This window comes from Muscardinus avellanarius (genome assembly GCF_963383645.1).
Source record: "Muscardinus avellanarius genome assembly, chromosome: 14".
Lineage (NCBI taxonomy): Eukaryota > Metazoa > Chordata > Mammalia > Rodentia > Gliridae > Muscardinus > Muscardinus avellanarius.
Window position 1 is genome coordinate 58616337 of NC_137800.1, and position 23485 is coordinate 58639821.

At 41.3% G+C, this 23485-nt stretch overlaps 1 protein-coding gene across 2 annotated transcripts in view; it reads left to right on the plus strand.

Moving 5' to 3' along the window:
* Positions 1-9047: 9047 nt before the first annotated feature.
* Positions 9048-23485, plus strand: part of IDO2 (indoleamine 2,3-dioxygenase 2) — a gene marked incomplete at both ends in the record, with an annotated part of 36598 nt that continues 22160 nt past the window's right edge. For both annotated transcript variants that reach the window (XM_080709883.1, XM_080709884.1), the window contains 3 exons: positions 9048-9146; positions 17917-18012; positions 22920-23039. In XM_080709883.1, the coding sequence (XP_080566009.1) occupies positions 9048-9146; positions 17917-18012; positions 22920-23039 (315 nt within the window). The remainder of the gene's footprint in view (positions 9147-17916; positions 18013-22919; positions 23040-23485) is intronic.

Here is a 23485-nt window from a genome sequence, read left to right on the forward strand (position 1 = left end):
GGGCTTCCAAGAACCCCAGTACCACCAAAAAAAAAAAAAAAAAAGTAATCCTATCTTGTGAAGACATGTCATTTTGCAGATCAGAAATTTCTAAGTATCACTCAAATACATCCTTTCCCCTGCTTACCAATATGTTCTGTCTTGCTAAATATGTGCCTAACAAGACCCTTGCTTGTCACATGCTCCTACTTATGGAAAATTCCCATTGTACTGCTCAATCCAGCTCTAACAATCCAACTAACTCCCTGAACAACCCCTACCCCCAATGGAAAACCACTGCTCTCCCAACCTGTGAGATTTCCCACTAAATAATCTACATGAGCTTTGAATCTGTGGGCAAACATGGGCGCCATCCTTTCCTAGAGAGCCCTGTCTGCAAATTGTATCCCAATAAAGTCTGAGCTACCACTGAGCCATCTCCTGCCTCCTTCTCTGGACCTTTCAGTAGGCAGGGCAAACCAGGAAAGAGAAATACCAAAATCACCTGTCTTTTGAAAACAGTAGCATCAAGGGGCGTTGGGCTCTGCCATGCCAATACATGGCTGGTGAAGGCCATGTAGCTACTATGTTTGACAAGGTACCAGCAGGAAGTATGTCTCTGCAAGACAGAAGGCTTATCCTGATACTCATGGCTTTATTTCTGATTATTTTGAGCCTGAATCTAAACATTCAGATGTATGTTGGTTCCAAAGGTTTTAGTAAAGAATACCGTTAGTTCCATCATAGGATAATACAAGGAGAAGCTCCAGGGCAAAACCCAGAATGACCTCAAATTTGTAAAATCCCCAATGCTAAAAACATGACTGATAGAGAATTCATGGAAAAATTAAGGGCTCTGGAGTTGCCTGATCCACAAGTTACACTATCAGTTTTGCCTAGAATATTTCCAGTTAAGGAAATCACTAAACTTCGTGGAAGGTTGGTTGTTCCTACCTTTCAGAGAACAACTCATGTAACTTACAAAATTGGTTGGCATATATGGTATCCACCTCAGGGAGCTAGAACAAATGTTTAAACCTCCCCCCTCCTATAGACTCTCCTTTGCTATGTACAGAAGCTAATATAGGAAGACAATGGATTATAAATATAAAAGGAAAATGGGTTAGTGCACAGACTTAAAGTTTCATGGATAGGTTGGCTCAAGTTGGGTCCCCTTGGTATTTACAGCGTATTCATCAGAGAAATAGCCTTAAGAGGCAGTTAAATATTTATTATAGAAAATAGGTTACAGAATTTGTATTATAGATTATGAGTAAATAGCTTAGTAGTAGGTATTATTAAGGTTAGGGGCCAGTAAAAGGTTGAGGCAAAATGGAAAGGTTAATGATTAATAAAAATAGGCTACATAGTGTCTAGCACCTAGCCTAAAATTAGTAGTAGCTAATAGACTAAGAGACAGTGAGGTAGGTGCCTAAGTTCTCAGAAAAGATGCAGGAGGTCATTGTTTAACCACAAGACTTGTAAAGGTTAGAGTGTTTAAAGTTTTATAAAAAATATTCTTATGTTCCAGTTGCAATGTTTTGTGCAAATTGTACTATTCTGGAAAAAAAGTGAGATATACTAAAATAAAAAAATGTTAATAAGTTCCATCTGTGTAGAAGCATATAAAAATAAACTCCGAGGCATCAAGTGCAGAGATGCCTCCTGCCTTGTTCTAGAGTGTCTTCATTTCGCCCACTCCACACCTCCTTCAAAGACAAATGGCTTGATGGAAGTAGGTCTCCAGCAAATGGCTCTCTTCAACCATTTCATTTGGAGAACCCCTGTTTTAGGAAATTATTCAACCCCTTCTGAAGAGTTAATCTAAAACGAACTCTCTCACAACTCTATTCCCATTTTTTTGGCAGGTTTTGTTTGTTTATTTGTTGGTTTGTTGGTACTGGGGATTGAACCCAAGGTAATTCTACCCCTAAGCTGCACCCCATCCCTTTGTAAGATTTTTTTTTTAATGGGGTCTCATATCTGGGTGTGGTTGAAACAGGGGGTTTCTTCTGAGAAGAAACCTGGCGTTTCATCAAAGATGAAATGGAGTTTCTTGAGAAGAAACTCGGCATTTCCTTACCAGATTCTTGTCTGCGGCGAGCAAAGAACGACACCTGCAGACTGCAGGAAGGGGAGTAAATGGTTTATTGGAAGCAGCAGGGAATAGCGAAAAGTGGCTGAACACCCTAAAGGGGCTGTTGGAACTCTAGAGTCCAGCAGCTGCCCTCAGGACAATACTTGAGAGTATCCCAAGCCGAATGCCTTCAGTTGCAAACTGCTTTCTTCCGGAGTTCCCCGAGAGGGAAAAACCCTCTTGACGGCTGCGCTAAGGGTTTATATATGTCTGCATGTCCTTTTGGTGGTACTGGGGTTCCTGGAAGCCCTTCTACCTCTGGGCTACACTCCCAGACCTATTTTATATATTTTTTTATTTGGAAACAGGTTCTCTTAAGCAAGCGCAGCTGGTTTCGAACCTGTGCAATACTCCTGTCTCTGCCTCCCAAGCTCGGGGATTACAAGCTTGACACCAAGGCAACTGTTATTATTTTTAAGTGAAATACATCAAGAAGGAATAGATGCCATGGATGTTCTCAAGAAGAGTTTATCTCTATCTGCTAGAAGTTATTTATTATGTTAAAAACTTTTCCTTAAAGTACGGAGGCTTTGGGCTTTAACTCTTTTGTGTACTTGGTAATTAGTATAGCTTCTCTTAACCTTAATTTATGCTACTGTGAAAATTTATTGTTTGTTTTAACATTTAATATTTAGCTGGGCTAACAACTAACTTTTACCTGACCAAGGTCAGTATTGGCTGCAGCTCATGGCTGATAACTTAGAGGCAGAGAAAAGAATTTTATTGTTTTGCCTAAGTATGAAAGGTTATTCTTATTAGCAATTAATACAGCTCTTATTAACAATCAATATAAGCTCAATCACCTTCAAAAAAAGACTGAGGGTGCAGCCCAAAAGTAGAATGTATCCAAGTTCAATCCCCAGTATGTGTGTGTGTGTGTGTGTGTGTGTGTGAGAGAGAGAGAGAGAGAGAGAGAGAGAGAGAGAGAGAGAGAGAGAGAGAGAGGAGAAGAGAGAAGAGAGAAGAGAGAGGGGAGACAGAGATAGAAAGAGAAGAGAGAGAGAGAGAGAGAAAGAGAGAGAGGAGAGAGAGAAGAGAGAAGAGAGAAGAGAGAGGGGAGACAGAGAGAGAAAGAGAAGAGAGAGAGAGAAAGAGAGAGAAGAGATGGAGAGAGAAAGAGAGAGAGAGAAGAGAGAGGGGAGACAGAGAGAGAAAGAGGGAGAGGAGGGAAAGAGAAAGAAGAGAGAGGGGAGACAGAGAGAGAAAGAGAGAGAGGAGAGAGAGAGAGAGAGAGAGAGAGAGAGAGAGAGAGAGAGAGAGAGAGAGCGCAATTCTGAAAAAAGATTGATTGAAGTATTAGCATTTGGAGTGTGTCTTAAAACATAAGTGGATGAGCCGGCGTGGTGGCTCACGCTTGTAATCCCCGCGCTTGGGAGGCAGAGATAGAAGGATCATGCGGGTTCGAAGCCAGCCATGCGTGCTGGCTTAGGAGACCCTGTTTCCAAATAAAAATGTAAAAATAGGTCTGGGAGTGTAGCCCGGAGGTAGAAGGGCTTCCAGGAACCCCAGTACCACACACAAACACACACACACAAAAAAAAAAACAAAACAAAACAAAAAAAAAAAACATAAGTGGAGTTAAGTTGTGAATGTTTCAGAAATTATTCTGGAAACAGGAGCTATTATGAGTGAACAGATAAAGATAGATAGCCAAGAACTGGTTGTTTCAGGAGTAGTGAATCATGTTTTCAGCGGTTGCTCCATAAGTTTTATGTACAGATAGAAAGATGCTGAGGGGTCAGGTCATGGGAATCCTTGAACAATGGGTCAATGAAATCTGAACTTTATTTCTCTAACAGGGAGGAACTCTTGAAAATATTTGTTGCAGGATCAATCTGAGGTAGTCAGCAACCCACAAGAAACATTGATCTAGACCTTGGGATCAAGAAAGGCCAAAAAGAAATATGAAGACTTGAAAACCCGGGGTTGAGGGTTATGGTCACAGGGAAATGCCTAAGAACACTGAGGTAATCTGAAACAGGAAATATCTAAACACCACAACAGTAGAGAAAATGAGGAATCCACAGTATTAAGAAAGGATTTCCAGAATGAGGAAAAAAGAATGCAAATAAAATAATGTTTACTGTTAGATGTTTCACTTATGGTTTCTCACTTATTCATCATGCAGAGTCTCTGCGATAAGCATTACTATGTTCTCCAAATGTAAAACAGAGGCTTGTCATTTTAAGCCTTTTCTCAAAAGGCTACCGGGGCAGTAGGTTGTACCAGTATTAGGAAATGGCCTAAAATATTAAAAAAAGAAATTTTGGCACACACACACACACACACACACACACACACACACACACACACACATATATATATATATATATATATATATATATATATAATTTGGTTTATTGAAATTGGAGTTCATCTGTAAAAAGAAAAGCAGTTAGGGCCTGGTTATTGCCAGGCACTCAGGAGGTAGCTGTTATACTGTAAAGTACCCTCACTAAAAGTAATTAGCAAGTGGATAGAGGAGTTGGGACCTAGGACTTTCACATTATAAAATCAGATTTGCATAATAAATGATATCTAGCAAGAAGCTATGAATTCCCCAAGAGTGTGGGAGGAGGGTACTGACCTTTGTGAAAAGGGAGCAGATGCCATGTGGCCCCTGACCTTGTCGATCATTCTTGTCCTAACAAAGAAATGTAGGCTTACTTGTCAGACCAGAAATCCCCATAATTATAACAAAAAGGGTCTGCATGAAGTTAAGGGACAGACTTACATTTAGGTCAAAGAATTACGTGGTAGAGCAAGATGGGGGACTATGTATCTATAAAAGCTTTTTTGTATTTTAAGCTCTGGTGACTTCTTTTCAAGCCATCCCCTTATACTATCCCAGGATAGTATAGAGCTGTAAACTGTCTCCTATATTTCTATCTGTATAATAATAAACACATTTCAGTTTTCAGCAAGAGTTCAGACTAGTGTTTTATTTATTCCTAGTTCAGAACAAGAACCTGCGGTTCCTGGGACAATTTTGGGAGCCTAACAGTGTCCCTAGAATATTTCCTCCAACCATAAGAAGGTGACAAAGTAGAAAGCTCATTCTTAGTTTCTCTTGCCTGAGTGAACAGTTGGGAGGTCCTGCATAGCTAGTGCAGTGGCACAGGCTTATAATCTCAGGACTTAGGAGGCCAAGACTGAACGACTGCAGGATGGAGGCCAGTCTCAGCAATGTAGTGAGACCCTCAGCAACTTAATGAGACCCTGTTTCAAAATAAAATATAAAATAGGGCTTGGGGTGTAGCTCAGAAATACAATGTTTCTAGGTTCAATTCATCCCCAGGACAAAAAAATTAAATAAACAAATAAATAAAATGAGAGGAAGAAACAGACTTGTACTGAGAAGTAGACACTCAGCAAAGTACTCCAGTTCTGATACCAACACCCAGAACATTATTTGATAAGTCATCTAATTCCCATAAATTTGGAGCTATTCATGTTTAATAAGGGTTATGAATGATATCATTTATTCTATACTTTTAACAGTAAATTATTGAAAGTGTGTAGAGGAATGGATAGAAAACAGCAGGTCTGCCATAAAAATATATTTGGACCATCTTTATATCTCAGATAGAAGGAAAGATCAAGAAGATGTCTACCTCTACAAAGACTGCATTGGAGACCTCTTAACATTGGGTACTTTAAAATAAACTGAAGTTAGAGACTGTCAGGTATTGGATTGAAGGTCAGTATAGGATTGAGTATGGCTCTGAGGTGTTTTATAATGAACCATAGATAAGCTATAGCACTTTTGATACACAAACTCTAGAGCCCAAGCCTTCATGAGGTATCAGTTCTTCCTACTCTTTTGTACTTATTTTAGATAAAGGGAGGAGGGAGAGATGTATTTAGGTAGATTAGCTTCCAAATACATTCATTTACAAATTTCAAGGTGCACTGAGCAACAGGTGCAGTGTTCAGAGCCTCTCCAGTGCAGATCCATCACCAGAAAGTCATTGTGCTAGATGCTCCATTAAAGGGAATTCCAATGTACTGGTACCCATTCTGGCCAGTCTGGGAAATCAACGCCCCTTAGCTTTAGTCCTCACTATGCCAAGAGCTACCACAGTAGTACTAGACAGGGTGATTTAACAGTGTGTGCCTCAGTTTATTAATCTGTAATATAAAAGTCACAGGAATCACTTCATGAGTAAAAAGTCAGCTGTCTTCATGGAAGACAACCCTCAAGGAGAGGGCTGAATACAGTTATTGTGTATCAATTAAAAATAAAAAAATAAATATAGAAGACTGCCTGGAATGGTGACATATACCTGTATCCCAATACCTGGGAGGTTGAGACAGGAAGACCATGGGTTCATGATGAGACTGGGCAACATAAAGAGACTCTATTTCAAAATAAGTAATATAACGACAACAACAACAATGGGCTAGGGGTGTAGCTCAGAGGTAGAATGCCACTGGATTCAATCCTCAATACCAGTAGATAAGTAAATAAAAATAAATTAAAAATTATAAAAGGTTCAATCAATTGACCTCTTCAGGCCATTTTCCAGTTTGTTATATCCAGTCTCATTTATTAACTGTATGTGTACATATGTACACATCATACATCATATTTTTATTCACACACATGTATATCCTCCTGTCATGAACAGCAAGATAACTTTTATGGGTTTTTGGCTTCCATGGCAAATAGAATTTCAACATGCACTAGTCAGAGAAAAAGGCAGAGATTTTAATTTAGGCAAAGTAAAGATACATGTTCAGGGGAAGTGCGGACCACCTCAAGAGAGCTGGAGAACTGCCTTTTGCAATCCCTCTTTATAGGGTATCTAGAAAAGGGCTGGCTAAAGCGTTCAAAGGAGAATGGATGGTGGTCTCTTCTCTTTGAAGCTTTCTGGTTCACAAAAGGTGATAATTTCTTTGGACCAGGAGTCTGAGACAGGAAATTAGAAGTGAAGATATGGATATGCTGATGTGGGGCTCTGTTAACAAAAACTATGACTTTTGAGGAGTTTCCTTGAGGAGAATGCAACTTTGACAAAGGGTGAAACTCTCAGGTTTTAATCGCCTCAGAATTTTCCTATTTTAATTTAAAAGTGTGGTATTGACTTCCTAAGAATAACCAAGCTCTATTAAGTGAAGAGTTCAGATTTTAAAACCTTATCTTCCTTCCCTTACCAATGTGTCTCCTTTCTACCTGAATTTTATTTCTTCTACCTGATCACTCCTGTAACATAATCAACACTTTCAAAAATACAAAATATTACTTCTTAAAATAACTTGAAACAATTATAATCCTAGACTATGTTTAATATTATTTCTTAAAATAACCTGAAACATTTATAAGCCTCGATTATGTTGTTCAAACATAAATACAAAGTGTTCTGAAGCTCTAATATGCTGCTGGAGTCCTCCCCCACTCTGTTTACCACAGTCACTAAAATAACTGTCCAAAAGTAGCTTCCACTTTTGAAATTTATTTGTTTGTTTATTTATTTATTTTTATTAATTTTTATTTTTTGGTGGTACTGGGGTTCCTGGAAACCCTTCTACCTTCAGGCTACACTCCCAGACCTATTTTATATTTTTTATTTGGAAACAGGTTCTCTTAAGCCAGCGCGGCTGGCTTTGAACCTGAACAGTCCTCCTGTCTTCGCCTCACAAGCATGGGGATTACAAGCTTGCGCCACCACGCCCGGCTTGAAATTTATTTTTTATTGTATACTTTTATGGTGTACTGTAATTATGCATCACGCAAATCACATAAAGTGCTACATAAATACACGCTCACAGCACCTGGCATATTTCTTTCCATATCTCTGTTATTGAATTCCAGTACCTGCCCCAACTTGCTGAATCAAATACTTGGAACAAAACTTTGAAAAGAAGAAAAAAGAAATGGATTAATTTTCTAGCAAATTGGAGAAACCAGTGAACCTCAAGAGTTCAGAACTGCACCCTAGATTTCCCCGGAACAAAGGAATCAAGTTCTTTTAAGTGTTAGCTCTTCAGGGTCACATAGGCTCTTCAGAAGAGACTGTTCATGTCTCAGTCATCCTTGAGTTGGTTCTATCTGAGAATCACAGGTGCCAGGTTTCACCCCTTTGATCCTAAAACTGATACAAGCAGGTTATTTGTTAACAAGGAGAGAAGGACTGGGGGAGGAGGAAAAGAGGTGAAGAAAAATGTCCACTTTGAAACAGGATATCTGTTGCTGCCAGTGTCAGAAGCAGGCTGTGTTACCAGTCTCTTTGGAGGAATTCTCACCCAGCTGTCAAAGCCAATCATGGACCAGATTCTTGTAGGGGTAGGGGTTTCAATAGCCATAACCAAAAGTCTAGTTCATGTCCCCTTTTCTAATGAATTGTTTTTGTGTCTGGGTCTATAACTAACCTTCTCTTTGGGTGTGGTGGTGCACGCCTGTAATCCCAGTACTCAACAGACTGAGACATGAGGGTCAGAGGTTATGGGCCAGCCTTAGCAACTTAGAAAGATCCTCAACAACTTAGACCCTGTTTAAAAAGAAGAAAGCTCAGAGGTACACTGTCCTTGGGTTCAATCCCTAGTAGCCTTCCCAAATAAAAACTCAACCTCAACCTTCCACATTGCACGTAGGGAATGAAAAGGGGGCATTTTCTTGAAGTTGGTTTTGTTTTGCTGTGGTTTTCTTCTCCAGTGTTAGCAACGGAACTCCAGGCCTGCACAGTTTAGGCAATCACTCTGCAATGAACCATTTTGCCTAATTGTTTACTCAGCCTTGTCTGTCAAAAAGCAAATGTATCTGGGTTTAGAGTCTAACCTCTGGACAAGGTCCTCTCCTCTTCTGGAGACAGCGCACAACTAAACGACACCGGACAGTGCAGCTTCAACACTCCCTTAAACCCAGTCTTTGATATATTTGGATGAGTTGCGACTTTACTGGAAGCTTAGAAAGAATATATTGAACAAAAGTATGGAGTCTCAAAAGCAGAATTTGAAGACAGCACTGCAATTGTCTTTAGAAAAATATCACATTTCAGAAGATTACGGCTTTCTTCTTCCAAACCCTCTGGTAAGGACAGAGTTTCTTGAGATTCTGGTTTGTTAGTGTTATTTATTTGTTTATTTATTCATTCATTCATTTATTTTTGCGGTACTGGGGCTGGAACCCAGGGACATTCTTACCTCTCAGCTATACCCTTAGCCCTATTTTTTTATTCTTTATTTTGAAACAGGGTCTCACTGAGTTTCGAAGAGCCTCACTAAGTAGCTGAGGCTGGTAGAGAACTGTGATCCTCCTGTCTCTGCCTCCCAAGTAATGGGATTACAAACATATACCACCAAGCCCAGCTTATTTGTGTTTTAAATTTATTTGGTTATTAACAGAGATAGAATATAACTTTGATGTAATTAACCTGCAGAAAATGCCACAAATACTGTATACTTTCCAACATAAGAGAAGTGACAGCTATAGCAGAGCATAGTTCAAATGCAATGCTTGGTGACAGATTTATTTATTTACTTATCTATTTATTTATGGTACTTGGAATTGAATCTAGAGACATTCTACTTCCAAGCTACACCCCCAGCTTTTTCTCATATTTTTGTTTTGAAACAGGGTCTCTTTAAATTGTTGAGCATCTTGGTAAGTTGCTGAGGCATCCCAGGAACCTGGGTCCTCCTAGCTCAGCCTCCCAAGTACTGGGATTACAGGTGTGTGCCACCATGACAAATTGTGTCAGTTTCTTTTACAAGATTGTCTATGATGGCAGGAAATTATAAGCAAATCTGTAGTCAACAAGAAACACTGAATTTAGTTTGAGGTGAGTTATTTGTATAAATATAAAGCCTCAAAAGTAGTACCTTGGTGTTTCCAAGCTAACCCAGGATGGAAGGTTTCCTCAACAGAATAGGTTGAGTTCCTCTCTTATAGATTCATTTCTGTACATTAGATATAGACTTGTAATGAAAATCCCTCCAGGAGTTCTTACCCTAAGCAGCTTTGGTATACTACTGCTAACAAGTTAAGGGATTAGTTTACCTTCCTTGTTGGTGGAAGAAAAAGATAACCTGAAGGATAGTAGGTACTTTCAGGTCTGATAAAAGGGATCAGATGGTATTAGGAATTTGAAAGAGGTAGAAGCAAACTTTGAAAACAAACAAAACCTATTTCTAAATTCTACTTAGCAACTCCTTTGAAGTACTGCAAATCTGTCTGATTGGCTAGACCTATTAACACCAATTTCTCTTTGAATGTGGTCTGAGGCATAGAATACTAAGATAGTATGAGTTTTTAGGAAACCATCTGGTCCCGATCCCCTCTTTTTTTCTTTTTGGTATTGGGGATTAAACCCAAGGACATTATACTTTCAGGCTACACTCTCAGACCTTTTTATTTTTTGTTATAAGAGAGTATTGCTAAGTTGCCTAGGTTCTGGTTAAATTGTTGAGGCTGGCTTTTAATCTGTGGCCCTCTTGTCTCAGCCTCCCAAGTATGGAGATTATAGATTATTTGTGAGGCTGAGACAGGAGGGTCACACATTCAAGATTAGCCTCAGCAACTAAATGTGACTCTCAGCAATTTAGCAAGATCCTATTTCAAAACAAAAAAGTAAAAAGGAGTGGGGACATAGCTCAGAGGTAGAATGTCACTGGGTTCAATTCTCAATACCAAATAATAAATAAGTAAATAAATAAATAAATAAATAAAGTTCTCTGTAGAGAGCTGTTACCTATAAGGTTAAGTGCTAGACCTGCAAGTAACTTTGGGATTGGCAGTAATGACTATGTGATGTTAGATAGAGTAGGGTACTAGGCTATGTTCTCTGCTCTTACAGTGAGGAGGACCAACTCTATGTCTCCACTTGCTCTTTACTGAAGAGATTTCTGAGATGCAGGACTTTCAGAGTTGGGCAAGGAAAGTTCAGGAAAACCAGAATGAATCAGTCACCCTTAATTGCTCTAACAAGCTCTCAGGAACTTATGGGAAGCACAGACATGCCCTGACCCTCAGTTTTCACATCTGTTGTATAGAGATCTGGTGCTATTCCCAGGGCATTGTTCTGGAGCATGGACATAAACACACTGAAAAATCCAGCATAAACTAGGAAGCAAACCTTCTATCCCATACTTATTAAAAATTTCATTGGCAGGTTGGGCGTGGTGGTGCACGCTTGTAACCCCTGCACCTGGGAAGTGGAGACAGGAGGATCATGCAGGTTCGAAGCCAGCCTCACTGGCTTAAGAGACCCTGTTCCAAATAAAATATAAAAAATTGGTCTGCGATTGTAGCCCAGATGTAGAAGGGTTTCATCCCCAGTACTACAAAAAAAAAAAAACAAAAAAAAAACACTTCATTGGCTATTTCAAAATAAAAATAATATGGGACTGGGTGTGTAGTTGACAGGTAGAATGTCCCTGGTTTCAATCCCCAGTACCAAAACCAAACCCAAAACAATACAAATCCCTCCACTGTGTGTGCATAACTCGATTTGAGACTATTCCCATCCTCCCTAGTTTGCTAGACAGAAAAGAGAATAGGCCAGCAAGATACAGACATTGAACCAAGGCAAACACTGGAACCACATGGTAGTCTGTCTGTCTGTCTGTCTGTCTGTCTCTCTCCTTTCCTCCTCTCTATCGTAAACCAGAGGAGAAACAATAACATGAAATCCTCATGACATTCTGAACCAGACAGAATCTGGGTTGTGATTTTGTTGATGGATACCCCTTAGAAGAAATTTCCACTGCTGAGCTCATAGAAAATTCCCTGGTCACCCTGAGCTCATAAAAATTTCCCTGGTCACATTGTTCAATTACAGTCATATTTCCCAGATCTCTTAAAAGGAAATTCTTTGTTTCAGCTTTCTTTCATTCATGTGAGAAGTTTCAACAACTTTTCTGGGAAAAGGCAGAGGAAGGAACTTTTGGTAAGACTCAGCTCCAGGTTGCCCCTCTGATGAAGAGATCTGAGAAGAGGTCCCTGGCCTTGCCAGGCAGCTGTGTCGTCACTGGATACTGACAGGGAAGTGGCAGTAGAGCTGCCTGGGGCACAGCCAGACTTCTCCTTCAGCTTGACCGCAAGCCATCTGGGCTGTTCCTTGATGTCAGCTGGCCTTCACCAGGCCCTTAAGTGTCTCTTCCAGGTGCCTTTGATTTCTTGCTATAAATACTTACTGGACAGTCTCTCTGAAGAAGACCTGGTCAAGTTAATGAGTAAGGAAATATTCTGGCTTTGGGGAGGAGTAACTTGGTCTCAGATATTCTGTCTCACTGTTTCTACAAGTTCCCAATCATTTCCAAGTTTTCAATATTTCAGTAGGGAAAATGTGTGCTTCATATCTATGAATCAGTCACAAGACAGCGAGGCAGGGCAGAGGTTCTGAGAACAGAAGGGACTAGACAAGGCCATCTGTATCACCTTCTGTGAGGTGGGGGAGGTGAGCAGAGAGGCAAGAGATCAACAGGTGAAGGAGATCAGGGCTCAGCAGCCCACCAGCTAGCAATTCAAAGGACGGATTGAAATTGGGAAAAAGGCTTTGTTCCTCCATAACCCAATTCTGACCAATCATAATAGAACAAGCCAGGCGTGGTGGCATGTACCCTTATAATCCCTGCGCTTGGGAGGCTGAGACAGGAGGATCACACAGGTTTGAAGCCAGGCTCAGCTGGATTAAGAGAACCTCTTTCCAAATAAAATATAAAATAGGTCTGGGAATGTAGCCCTGAGCTAGAAGGCCGCTGGGTTCCATCTCCAGTACCACACACAAAAAAAGAACAGTTGGGAAAATTCAGTAAGGTTTCAAAGCCCACTTCCCAAGAGTTCCAGTGGATTCTGTTATGGCTAAAGAGATGTTGTTATAGTAAAAGATGAATGTTACTGTTTGGGGGTGACCATTAACGTTTAGGGGAACAGTCCCTAGGGACCTGTTAGACCCCCCTGAAACATTTCCCCTCAAGAAAACTGTGGGTTCGTGTCCTGAGCCAAGGATAAATATGCAATATCCCAGACTTGCTGAAGATTTAAATGAGTTTATTAAAAAGATAGAAATAAGGCCGGGCGTGGTGGCACACGCTTGTAATTCTCACGCTTGGGAGGTAGAGACAGGAGGATTGCGCAGGTTTGAAGCCAGCCGCGCGCACGCTGGCTTAGGAGACCCTGTTTCCAAATAAAAATGTAAAACTAAGTCTGGGAGTGTTGCCCGGAGGTAGAAGGGCTTCCAGGAACCCCAGTACCACCAAAAAAAAAAAAAAAAGATAGAAATACACAAAGCAGTTACAGCCCCATATCATTCAGAAGTGGCATATGGGGGTGATTCAAATGAATTCACCAAAATATAAAACACAGAACATACTTTTTATACACATGACATCCTCCATCTTGTTTCACATAATTCTTTTTTTTTTTTTTTTTTTTTTGTGGGTTTGGGCATTGAACCCAGGGGCATTTGAGCTCCGAGCTACAACCCCTGCCCTATTTTCTTTTATTCTTTATTCTGAAACCGGGTCTCACTGGCTTGCAAAGGGCCTCACTAAGTAGCTGAGACTGTCCATGAACCTCGATCCTCTGGTCTCAGCCTCCCAAATGCTAGGATTACAAGCGTGTGCCACCACGCCTGGCTACATAATTCTAATGTAATAAAAGTCCCTGTAGAGTTCCTCCCCTTATTTTTCCCGCCAAACTCTTACTTTATGCCCAGGTGTCTCTTTTCAGGAAGGTCGACCCCCTCCTCCCATCATAGCTAGATTATCCAATTATGTAAACCTGTGTTTAGAATTAGGAAGTCCTAGTTCCCCTCTTCTATGGACTTGCTAATTACCTTTAGCTAGGTTAATTTACATTAGAATAGTTGCCTGCTTCTTGGCAAAAACCAAGTCCTTCCCCACGTCTGCCCTTTTAACACAATGATTTTTGAAATATATTTATTAATAATCAAAGATTTCTCAAATCTTCCTAAGCCATTTCCAATACTGGTACAGTTTCTCTCTTTTTGGGATCTCCCCCACCATGTATGGGGAGTTGTTTTTGTCTTTTTTCTTTCCTTTAAATAAATGTTTATATTTCTATATCCTTAGATTTCATTCATTAAAATCCATGGGACAAGAACCCTATAAGAGGAGACACCCCCATTTCACCAGGTGCAGTGGTACATACCTGCAACCCCAGGATTTTAGAGACTGAGACAGGAGGATTGCACGTTTGAGGCCAGCCTCAGCACTGATCCTGGAAAAGAAGAGAGAGGGAGGGGGAGAGGGAGAGGGAGAGGGAGAGGGAGAGAGAGAGAGAGAGAGAGAGAGAGAGAGCGAGAGAGAGAGCGCACATGCTGGAGGTAATAGGTCAGAGGTAGAATGACCATAGGTTCAATCTCAGTACAGAAAACAAACCAAATAAACAAAAACACCTGGGAAAGCATAGTCCTAAGTAGCTGCAGTTTCAAACAGCTTCAGTGGAGGGCAGTGGGAGGCACTGGATGGTACAAGTGGGAGATTCTGGCCCACAACTGAGAGGGTCCCTGGAACTAAAGGTGCCTTGGATAGAAAAAACATTGGAGAGGGCTTGAAAGCAGTTTAAAAATAATGAAAACATTTCACAATCACTGTTGTGCAGGCAAAAAGGACCTGGGTAAAGTAGTCATGAAGATGTCAGGACATTATTGTGATCAATCCACATTTGCAAATATAAATACGTACAGACCCTCCTACCGAAACTCAAAGTGCCCGGGAGAAGCTGTGGACTCTCGCTGCTCCCCAGAATCCCAACACGTACAGGTGTTGCAGGGGATTGGTTGGGGGGGAAAGGTGTGTGGTGTGTATTGATTCCCCCACCACCACCAGACACACAGAGACAAAAAGAAAAACCGTGGATTCTTGTCCTAAGCTAAGAATAAGTATTCATCGCTTGGACAGCTGCTGAAGATTTAAAGAAGTTTATTAAAAAGATAGAAATATAGAGATAGTTACAGCCCTGTGCCGGAGCGGGGCACAGGGGGGCAATTCGAGTGAAAATGCCAAAGAACTCCAGTTTACTGAGTTTTTATCCTGTTTAAGTCCAGCAGGTCCCTTTGATTTTTGGAGATCATGTTACACCTTATCGCCAGCCCCTGCTCTGCTTCTGTTATCTCTCCAGCTGGGTTTATGGCCTAAAAGGGGGAAACATCTCTGTCTTCAAACACAGGCCCAGATTTATGGCCAGAGGGGGAGGCATCTCTATCTTCAAACACAGGCCCCCAAATTGTGTTAAATTGTTCTTAGGAATGCAAGGACATGTTGGCTAACCCTGGCTTTCTTAGTAAAGAAGATATGTTTCAAGGTTGGACATCTTTCCCCGGATTGATACATTAATACTTTTTTAACTCTCTTCCCAATACCAGTACACAGGCACTGACAGAGACTTATTTAGGAAAGCAGACTATATATATATATATATATATATATATATATATATATATATATTCAAGGTTAAATGTGAATTTAACCTTGTGAGAGTGAGAAATGTGTTTGGGAGTTCCTGGGTTTTTTGTTTGTTTGTTTGTTTGTTTTTTTATTTTTGCTACTGGAGATTGAACCCAGGGGAATTCTACCTCTGAGCTACACCTCCAGCCCTTTTTAATTTTTAATTTTGAGACAAGGTCTAGTTAGGTTGCCAAGGGTCTTGCTCAGACCCTTGGAACTGTCCGTCGCCACTGAGCTTGTCAGTGTTTCTGAACCTGGCCTTGAACCACGATCTTCCTGTCTTAGCCTCTCTAGTAATGTGCTTAGAGGCATGTGCCACGGCGCCCAGCTCCGGCTCTTCTGTTAAAGGAGACTTGGTGAGGGGTGGTGTGGGAAGGTATCTAGAGATGACGTCACTCTGATGATCACCTGGCCCTTCTCAAGGTCAGATCCAACCAGCCCCATTATTTGCCCAAATGATAACACTGGAAAGTACGCCAAATTATGGGTTTCTTAAAATATGATATATGCCTTAAATCTATGTATTGAAAGACTAATTAATTGGATACATACTGATTATCAAAAGTGAGTGAATTTACAGTTAACTTTAAGATTTTACAGATTTTCCAAAAGTTTGGGAGTGACAAGTCGAGAGAGAGATTGACTTAGGGAATGACAGGCCTGAAAATGTGGGCAGAAACTTTAAATTCAACTTCTCTTCCATCGTCCTTTGTTTATGTCTCCTTTCTACCTCTTTGCTTTTTTCCTCTGTCCTATCATAGCATGTTCAGGGGTCCTCGAGGAATGCCCAGTCATGCTGGGTAGCGATTTCATACAATAATGGTACCATAGTAGATACAAAGACAGATCATATTTTATAATAGTTCATATAGATCAATTTTTTATATAGTTCTGTTTTGTTTTTTTGTACTGGGGATTGAACCAGGGCATTGAACCTTCAAACTGTACCCCCAGCCCTTTTTACTTATTTAGTTTTGAGCTGGGCGTGGTAACAAACTTCTCTAATCCCAGTTCTTAGGAGGCTGAGCCAGGAGAACTGCAGGTTTAAGGCCAGCCTTAGAAACATAGTAAGAGTGTCAACAACTTAGTGTAACTCTGTTTCAAAATAAAAAATAAAAGAGGTTGGGAGTACCCAGTGTGGTGGCACATGCTTGTAATCCCAGTACTTGGGAGGCTGAGACAGGAAGGTTGCAGGTTCAATTTAGCTAGACTCTCAGCAGCCTAGCAAGACCCTCCCTGTTTCAAAATAAAAAATAAGAGTCGGGTGTGGTGGCGCACACTTGTAATACCTACACTTGGGAGTCGGAGACAGGAGGATGATGCAGGTTCAAAGCCAGCCTCGCTAGCTTAAGAGACCCTGTTTCCAAATAAAAATATAAAAATGGGTCTGGGAGTGTAGCCCGGAGGTAGAAGGGTTCCATCCCCAGTACCACCAAAAAATAAAAAATAAAAATAAATAAATAAAAAATTAAAAAGGATAGGGGTATAGCATGGAAATAGAATGCCCCTGGGTTCAATCCATCCTCAAGTACACACACACACACACACACACACACACACACACACACACACACACACAGAGTTTTATAAAATAAATCTAGTTTTCTAGATTTGGTTCACTGATATCCAGACTATGTTTACTGGGTGAAGCATGGTTGAGAGTAGGCATACCAAGGGCGCTATTTGAATTAGTGATGTTCTTGCCTTAGCCACCACTCCTGAGAGTAATCATCATACCATCACAATTTTATTTTCCAGATATGTCTTAAGTACATGCTCTTTCCTTGCCAAATTCATATAATTACTTACATGTAGTCCTTGAAGACTATTCCAGGTTCCTAATACAACTTCATATGGTAATATCTAACAAACAAAATTATCTTCCTAAAATTTAAATCAAACAATATCACTAACTCATATGAAGTGAAAAATCCTTATATACTCCACCAAAAGCATATTGTATCTAAATTTTCAGTTTCAACTTTCATTAAGCCCTTCTCTTAAGCTTTTATTGGGGGCAGGAGCAGGGGAAGATACCGGAACTGAGCCCAGGGACATTCTACCTACAACCTACAACCCTATAACTTTTTATTTTTTATTGTGAAACAGGGGCCTACTAAGTTGCTGAGGGCCTCATTTAGTTACTGAGGCTGGCCTCAAACCTGCGATTCTCCTTTCTCCGCCTCTTCAATACTGTGATTAAAGACACACCACACCACAGCTGGCTTTATTTTGAGTTTTGAAACAGGGTGTCCCTAAATTGCTGAGGATATCAATAAATTGCCAAGGTTGGCTTTGAACCTGTGATCCTTCTGTCTCTGTCTTCCAAGTACTGGGATTACAGGCATGCACCACCACTCCTGGCTAAGATGTTTATATTTCAAATACAGAAAGAACTTCCAGACTATTATAGACCTTGGATGGAAATTGCCAACAAACTTCCTCACCTGATTGAAAGTCACCAGCTTCGAGCTCAAGTGAACCAGGTATTTCTTTGTTTTCCCTTCTCTTGACCTTCTGGTCATCTTTTCAACTTCATTCCACTCTTCTTTCTCAGATTACTGAGAAGTTGACCCTGGGAACTGACCACTGCCACTGAGCTTATCAATAAATCTACCCATCCTTTCCAAAGGACTGAGAGACCCTCCCTGATCCTGACTTTACTAAAGCTTTCAGAAGTGCAGGACAATGCCCAGAATGTAGCGCTCACCTGGTATTCATATAAAGAAGCAGCTATCAGCCGGCCGTGGTGGCGCACGCTTGTAATCCTCGCGCTTGGGAGGCAGAGACAGGAGGATCGCACAGGTCTGAAGCCAGCCTCTCTGGCTTAAGAGAGACCCTGTTTCCAAATAAAAATAAAAAAAAAATAGGTGCCTGGGAATGTAACCTGGAGGTAGAAGGGTTTCCAGGAACCCTAGTACCACCAAAATAAATAAATAAGTAAATAAATAAATAAATAAAATAAAGAAGCATCTATCTAGGAATTTAACATGACTTAATGATAAAGGTGTAGCCTAGAAAGTCTAAGCATGAAAATCCTCAGCGGCCGCTTTCCAAGCCTCTGGGTGCTCTGCTGCCTCTGTGTGCGTCCACCCTGATGTTGTTGTTGTTGTTGTTGTTGTTGTTGTTGTTGTTGTTGTTGTGGGGTTTTGCTTTGTTACTAAGAAATGAACTCAGGGATGTTCTACCTCTAGGCTATACCCCCAGTCCTACTTTATTTTTATTATGAATCAAGGTTTTGCAAAGTTGTTGAAGGCCCTCCTAGGTTGCTAAAGCTGGCCTCAGACCTGTGATCCTCTTCCAAGTCTCAGTCTTCCAAGTACTAGGTTTATAGTTATATGCCTCCATGCTTGGTTTATATGGTAATTTAAAAATCTCTAGTCTCTTTTATATTAGTACAGAGGTTAAAAATATTAAGAAAATGAGGGTGGGAGTTGTGAGATGGAAAAAGAAAAATATTTTATGTGAAGTGTGAATCAAGCTAAACTATTCCTCCTAAGTGCATGCTTTCCATCTTACAAGGAAACAATTATGGAATCAAGTCAATTACCTTAGACTTAGGGAAAGATTTTACGTATATGACACCCTATTTCACCTTTGTGCAATAAAAAGTTTCATTACAAAAGTTATATTTTTTGTTTTAATTCTTCCTTTGTTTTTAGAAAAACCCTCTACCACTGAGCTATACACTCAGCCCTTTTTATTTTACTTGTTTTATTTTGAGACACGGTCTTAATAAATATCTCAAGCTGGCTTCAAACCTGCAATCCTCTTGCCTCAGTATAATGTGTAGGCAGGATTACAGATAAACCACATTTGGCTTTTGTTTTTTCATTGTATATTTCTTCTCAGGGTGAGTCTAGGAATACCGGAATTTGCAGGAAGGTTACAGAAAGTATTTCTCGCCAACCACCGGGACCAGGCTCACCTTGAAATTTATTTCTTTGTTTTAAGGCTGTCCTGTGGGCAACTTTGGCTGTCCAGCACTTGAAATGTGGATAGGAGAAATTCAGGAATTTTAATAGGATTCTGAAGGTTTTGAAAGAGCCACTGTAAAATAATCTTAATGATTTTGTACTCATTTGAAGTTGACGTATCTTTACTACAGGGACTTGACTAAATATACTAATTCTACTAGTGAAATCTGAAGTGCTAGTCCCTATTTTTTCCACCAACTAGTTCCCTGGCCTAGGGCTGCTTGTGCTAGGAGTCTGAGCACCACAGAGGAACTTGCAGTCCAGCGACGGGCAGATGCTGACCCCTAGCGGACGCAGCAGAAGTTTCAACGAAGACCATCTGCACCCAGGGCAGTGTCCGGAGCGCCACAGGATGACTGCAGAGGCCAGACCGCTCCTTCTGCCGCGTGGAGCCAAAGCGGGCACCAGAAGACCAGGGTCAGGGTGTCTAGACTGGGGAGCAGAGTACGAGAAGCGCACATGTGGAGGTTCAGGAAGGCGGAGTGCAGAGGATGCTGAGGTCAGCAGCATCAGGCGGGAGGCCCATGGTGGAAGGATCACTAGGGCCTATCTTCTGTACAAGGTGTTCCTTTCAAGATGGTGATACCGCGTTCATGCTGTCGCTGTCCTTATTTTGACTGTGAGGAAATAGGCTTGGACAGAGAAGCAGGTCAGCCAGCACTGTTTTAGTGTTCATACAGGGGGCTGGACAGCTCTTTCTAGAAATTTAGGCATATTACTACCTCCATCTCCATTGACCGTCTTTCTACCCAGACATTCAAGGGGAAGAGAAACAGCCCCCACTCCGGGCTGTTGTAGGATTAAATGATGTCAAATAAACAGAGGATTTGATAAGACAGGGCTGTAAAAGTTGCATGGGAGACTCCTAGGAAATAAATTATCTCATCCAGGTGTGGTGGTGCATGCCTGTAATCACAGTACTTGGGCTACTGAGACAGGAGGGTTGCAGGTTTGAGGACAGCATCAACAACTTAGTGATACTCTTACCAATTTAGCTAGACCTTGTCTCAAATTAAAAAAATAAAAAATAAAAAGACCTGGGGGTATGGCTTGAAGTTAGAATGCCCATGGGTTCAGCCTCCAGTACCAAAAATGAAAATAAAATAAAATTTCAGTTTTTGCCAGGCATGGTGGCACACATCTATAATCCTGTACTTTGGAGGCTGATACAGGAAGATCGCAGATTAGAGATCAGCCTCAGCAATTTAATGAGCCCCTGTTTTAGAAAAAATAAAAGTAGGGCTGGGATGTAATTTAGTGGTAGGCCTCTGACTTCAAACCCAAGAGCACACACACACACACACACACACACACACACACACACACACGCACGCACAGTCTCAACCCTGGGAGTTATTTTTTCAGTTCACATCAGTCAGGCAAGGTCTGCAGACCTCGGGGCATGGCAGATGGAAGCAGAGAGAAGGGAGCTCAGAAGGCTCTCATATCACAGAGGCCAAAGGGGAGGGATGGAGGGAGAGGGAGAGGGAGAGAGGTAAAGAGAGAGAGAGAGAGAGAGAGAGAGAGAGAGAGAGAGAGAGCGCAGGGAAAGGAGAGACCTTTTATAATCCCTAAAGCTACACCTCCAGGAGCCCCCCCTTAGCAACCAAGCCCCAGTTTCAACATTGTTACGATGTTTCTGTGAGGGCTAGGGGACATTTTAAGTCTAAACCATTACAGTCTGCCCCTGGCCACCTGGACCTCACAGCCACCTCACAATATAAAATGCATTTAATCCATAATGTTAGCAATTTTTACATTACTTAAAAGTCCAAAGTCTCCTCTGAGATTCAAGGTAAACTCTTGGCTGTGAGCCCCTATAAAAATAATAATAAAAAACAGTTACATACATCCAATTTACTATGGCACAAAGTAAACTTTTACATTGCAAAAGGGAGAAATAGAACCAGAGAAAGAATGAATGAGGCTAAAACCTTATTGAAATCCAGCAGGGCAAGCACTTGATCCTGCAGCTGCACATCTGGCATCTGGGGCACATGGTGGTGAGATGCGATCTCCAAGGGCCTTGGCAGCCCCACCGCTATGGCCTGCTTGATTGCAATGAGTGGTGTACTTCCTCTTCTAGCCTGTCTTCATGGCTCACAGCCTGTAGCCTTTCCTTGTGATCAACCCACATTTCGGGCACTTCTAAATCTCAGGAGTTTTCTCACAACCTTGGTTTCACCCTCACCGCATCGCAATTTGCCCCACTTGGGCCTGCTTGCAGGGATTCTGACTCTACATGTTGCTTAGCTTCCCAGACCTTAATTTTAAATCTGGGGGGAAGCTTCTAGGACTCCTTTTTTCCCAGCATAGCCAGCGTTTCTTGAGCACCAAGAACAACCACCTGCAGGAAAAGTAGTGACACCCTCTGTGATCACTTCCAGAAGACCCGTCTCCATCCACACGTTGCTGCTGCCTCTGCCTCCATCATGGCTGCCACTTCCCCTTCCCTTTCATCCATATTGCTTTATTGTACAATATCATCTTTCTGGACCTCAATTTACACATGCCTTTCTGAGCAAACTCCAAGTACATAAAATCTCTCTGTTCTACTTTCTACCCCCGAAATTCAGTGTACAACTGGCTGATTGCAGACATCAGTATCCATAATACAGTTTGGATACTTTGCTACTTTGAGATTTCCTCTGCCAGCATAATCAGTCCATTATTTTTAAGTTAGACCTCATGGAAAGCTTCAGGAGAGGGTTAAAATGCCAGTAAGTTCTTTGCCAGAATGTAACACTTGTGGCCTTTGCTCCATTCTTCTATGGAGTCTTCTGAAATCTAGCAAGCATAGTCTCTACGGTTTGTCTTTTTAACCACATCCTGGCCCTTCGAGCTTCCTCTCACAACCAAGTTTCAAAGACTCACAAAACACATGGTCAGAAGTAAATACAGCACCAGCCCCAGTCTTCTGGCACTAATTTCTATCTTAGACAGAATTCTCAACACTGTAACCCAGTAAGCCTGATTGCACAACTGAGAGGAAAGGCAGATTTATGTCCTGGGGAAATTTAGACGTTCATTCCATGTCAGAGGGGGAATGTTAGACATTTATTTTGGGGAAATTTAGACGTTTATTCCATGTCAGACAGGGTCTGCTGAGCTCATAGCATGGCTTTGGGAAGCAGAAAGAGAGGAGGGGAGGAGAGAACGTATAAAATTACTAAGGCTACACTCCCAGAGACCTGTCCTTGGCAACCAAGGCCTGATTATAACATTGCTACCTTGTTTCCCTGAAGGCTGGGGGAACATTCCAAATCCAGGTAGTCAGGTAATTTCTCAACCTTATCAATGGGTCACCTCCCATACTTCCCTATGATCTGAGGATATGTGTGCTTCTGAAATACAACCAGCTTCCTTACACTATGTGGCCCTCTGAGCTGCTTACCTTTGGAACTTCTCTGGAACAGATGCCCCTCCTGCACTGCCAGTTCCTCGGGTGTCATCGAGAACAGCGCCTGGCCCACTTAGTCCTGAGCTCTATTACCATGGGATACGTCTGGCAGGAAGGAGAGAGGCATCCCATCAAGGTAAGAGATACTGGCTCTATCCTCTGGTAGCTCTGCTGCCCCTGGAATGAGCTCTGTGCTTGGCACTAACTGTGTAGTGGGTGATCTCGTTTGTTTTGTGGAATATCAGTTAAAGAAAAGGTGAAAGTTCTACTTAAATAGAAAATATTTTTCCCTATTGCTAGCTAATTTTTTAGACTAATAGTCACTTCTCTCTTTTATTAGCTTTTAAAATTATTGTCTTGGCACCATCTTATTAGAATGTGTGAAAAGCTGCATTTGAAGACAGAGCCCGAGGACTCAAAAACTACAGTGTCTTGTGCTACTGATTACATCCACTCATTGTCTTGGTTGCTTGGTAAAATCTCATAAGGTAGATAGGGTTATGTTCTGCCCATATTGCAGATGACTAAAGAGAAGTTAAATTCCTTCTCCAAGGTCAGGTAGCAAATTAGTGAAAAAACAAG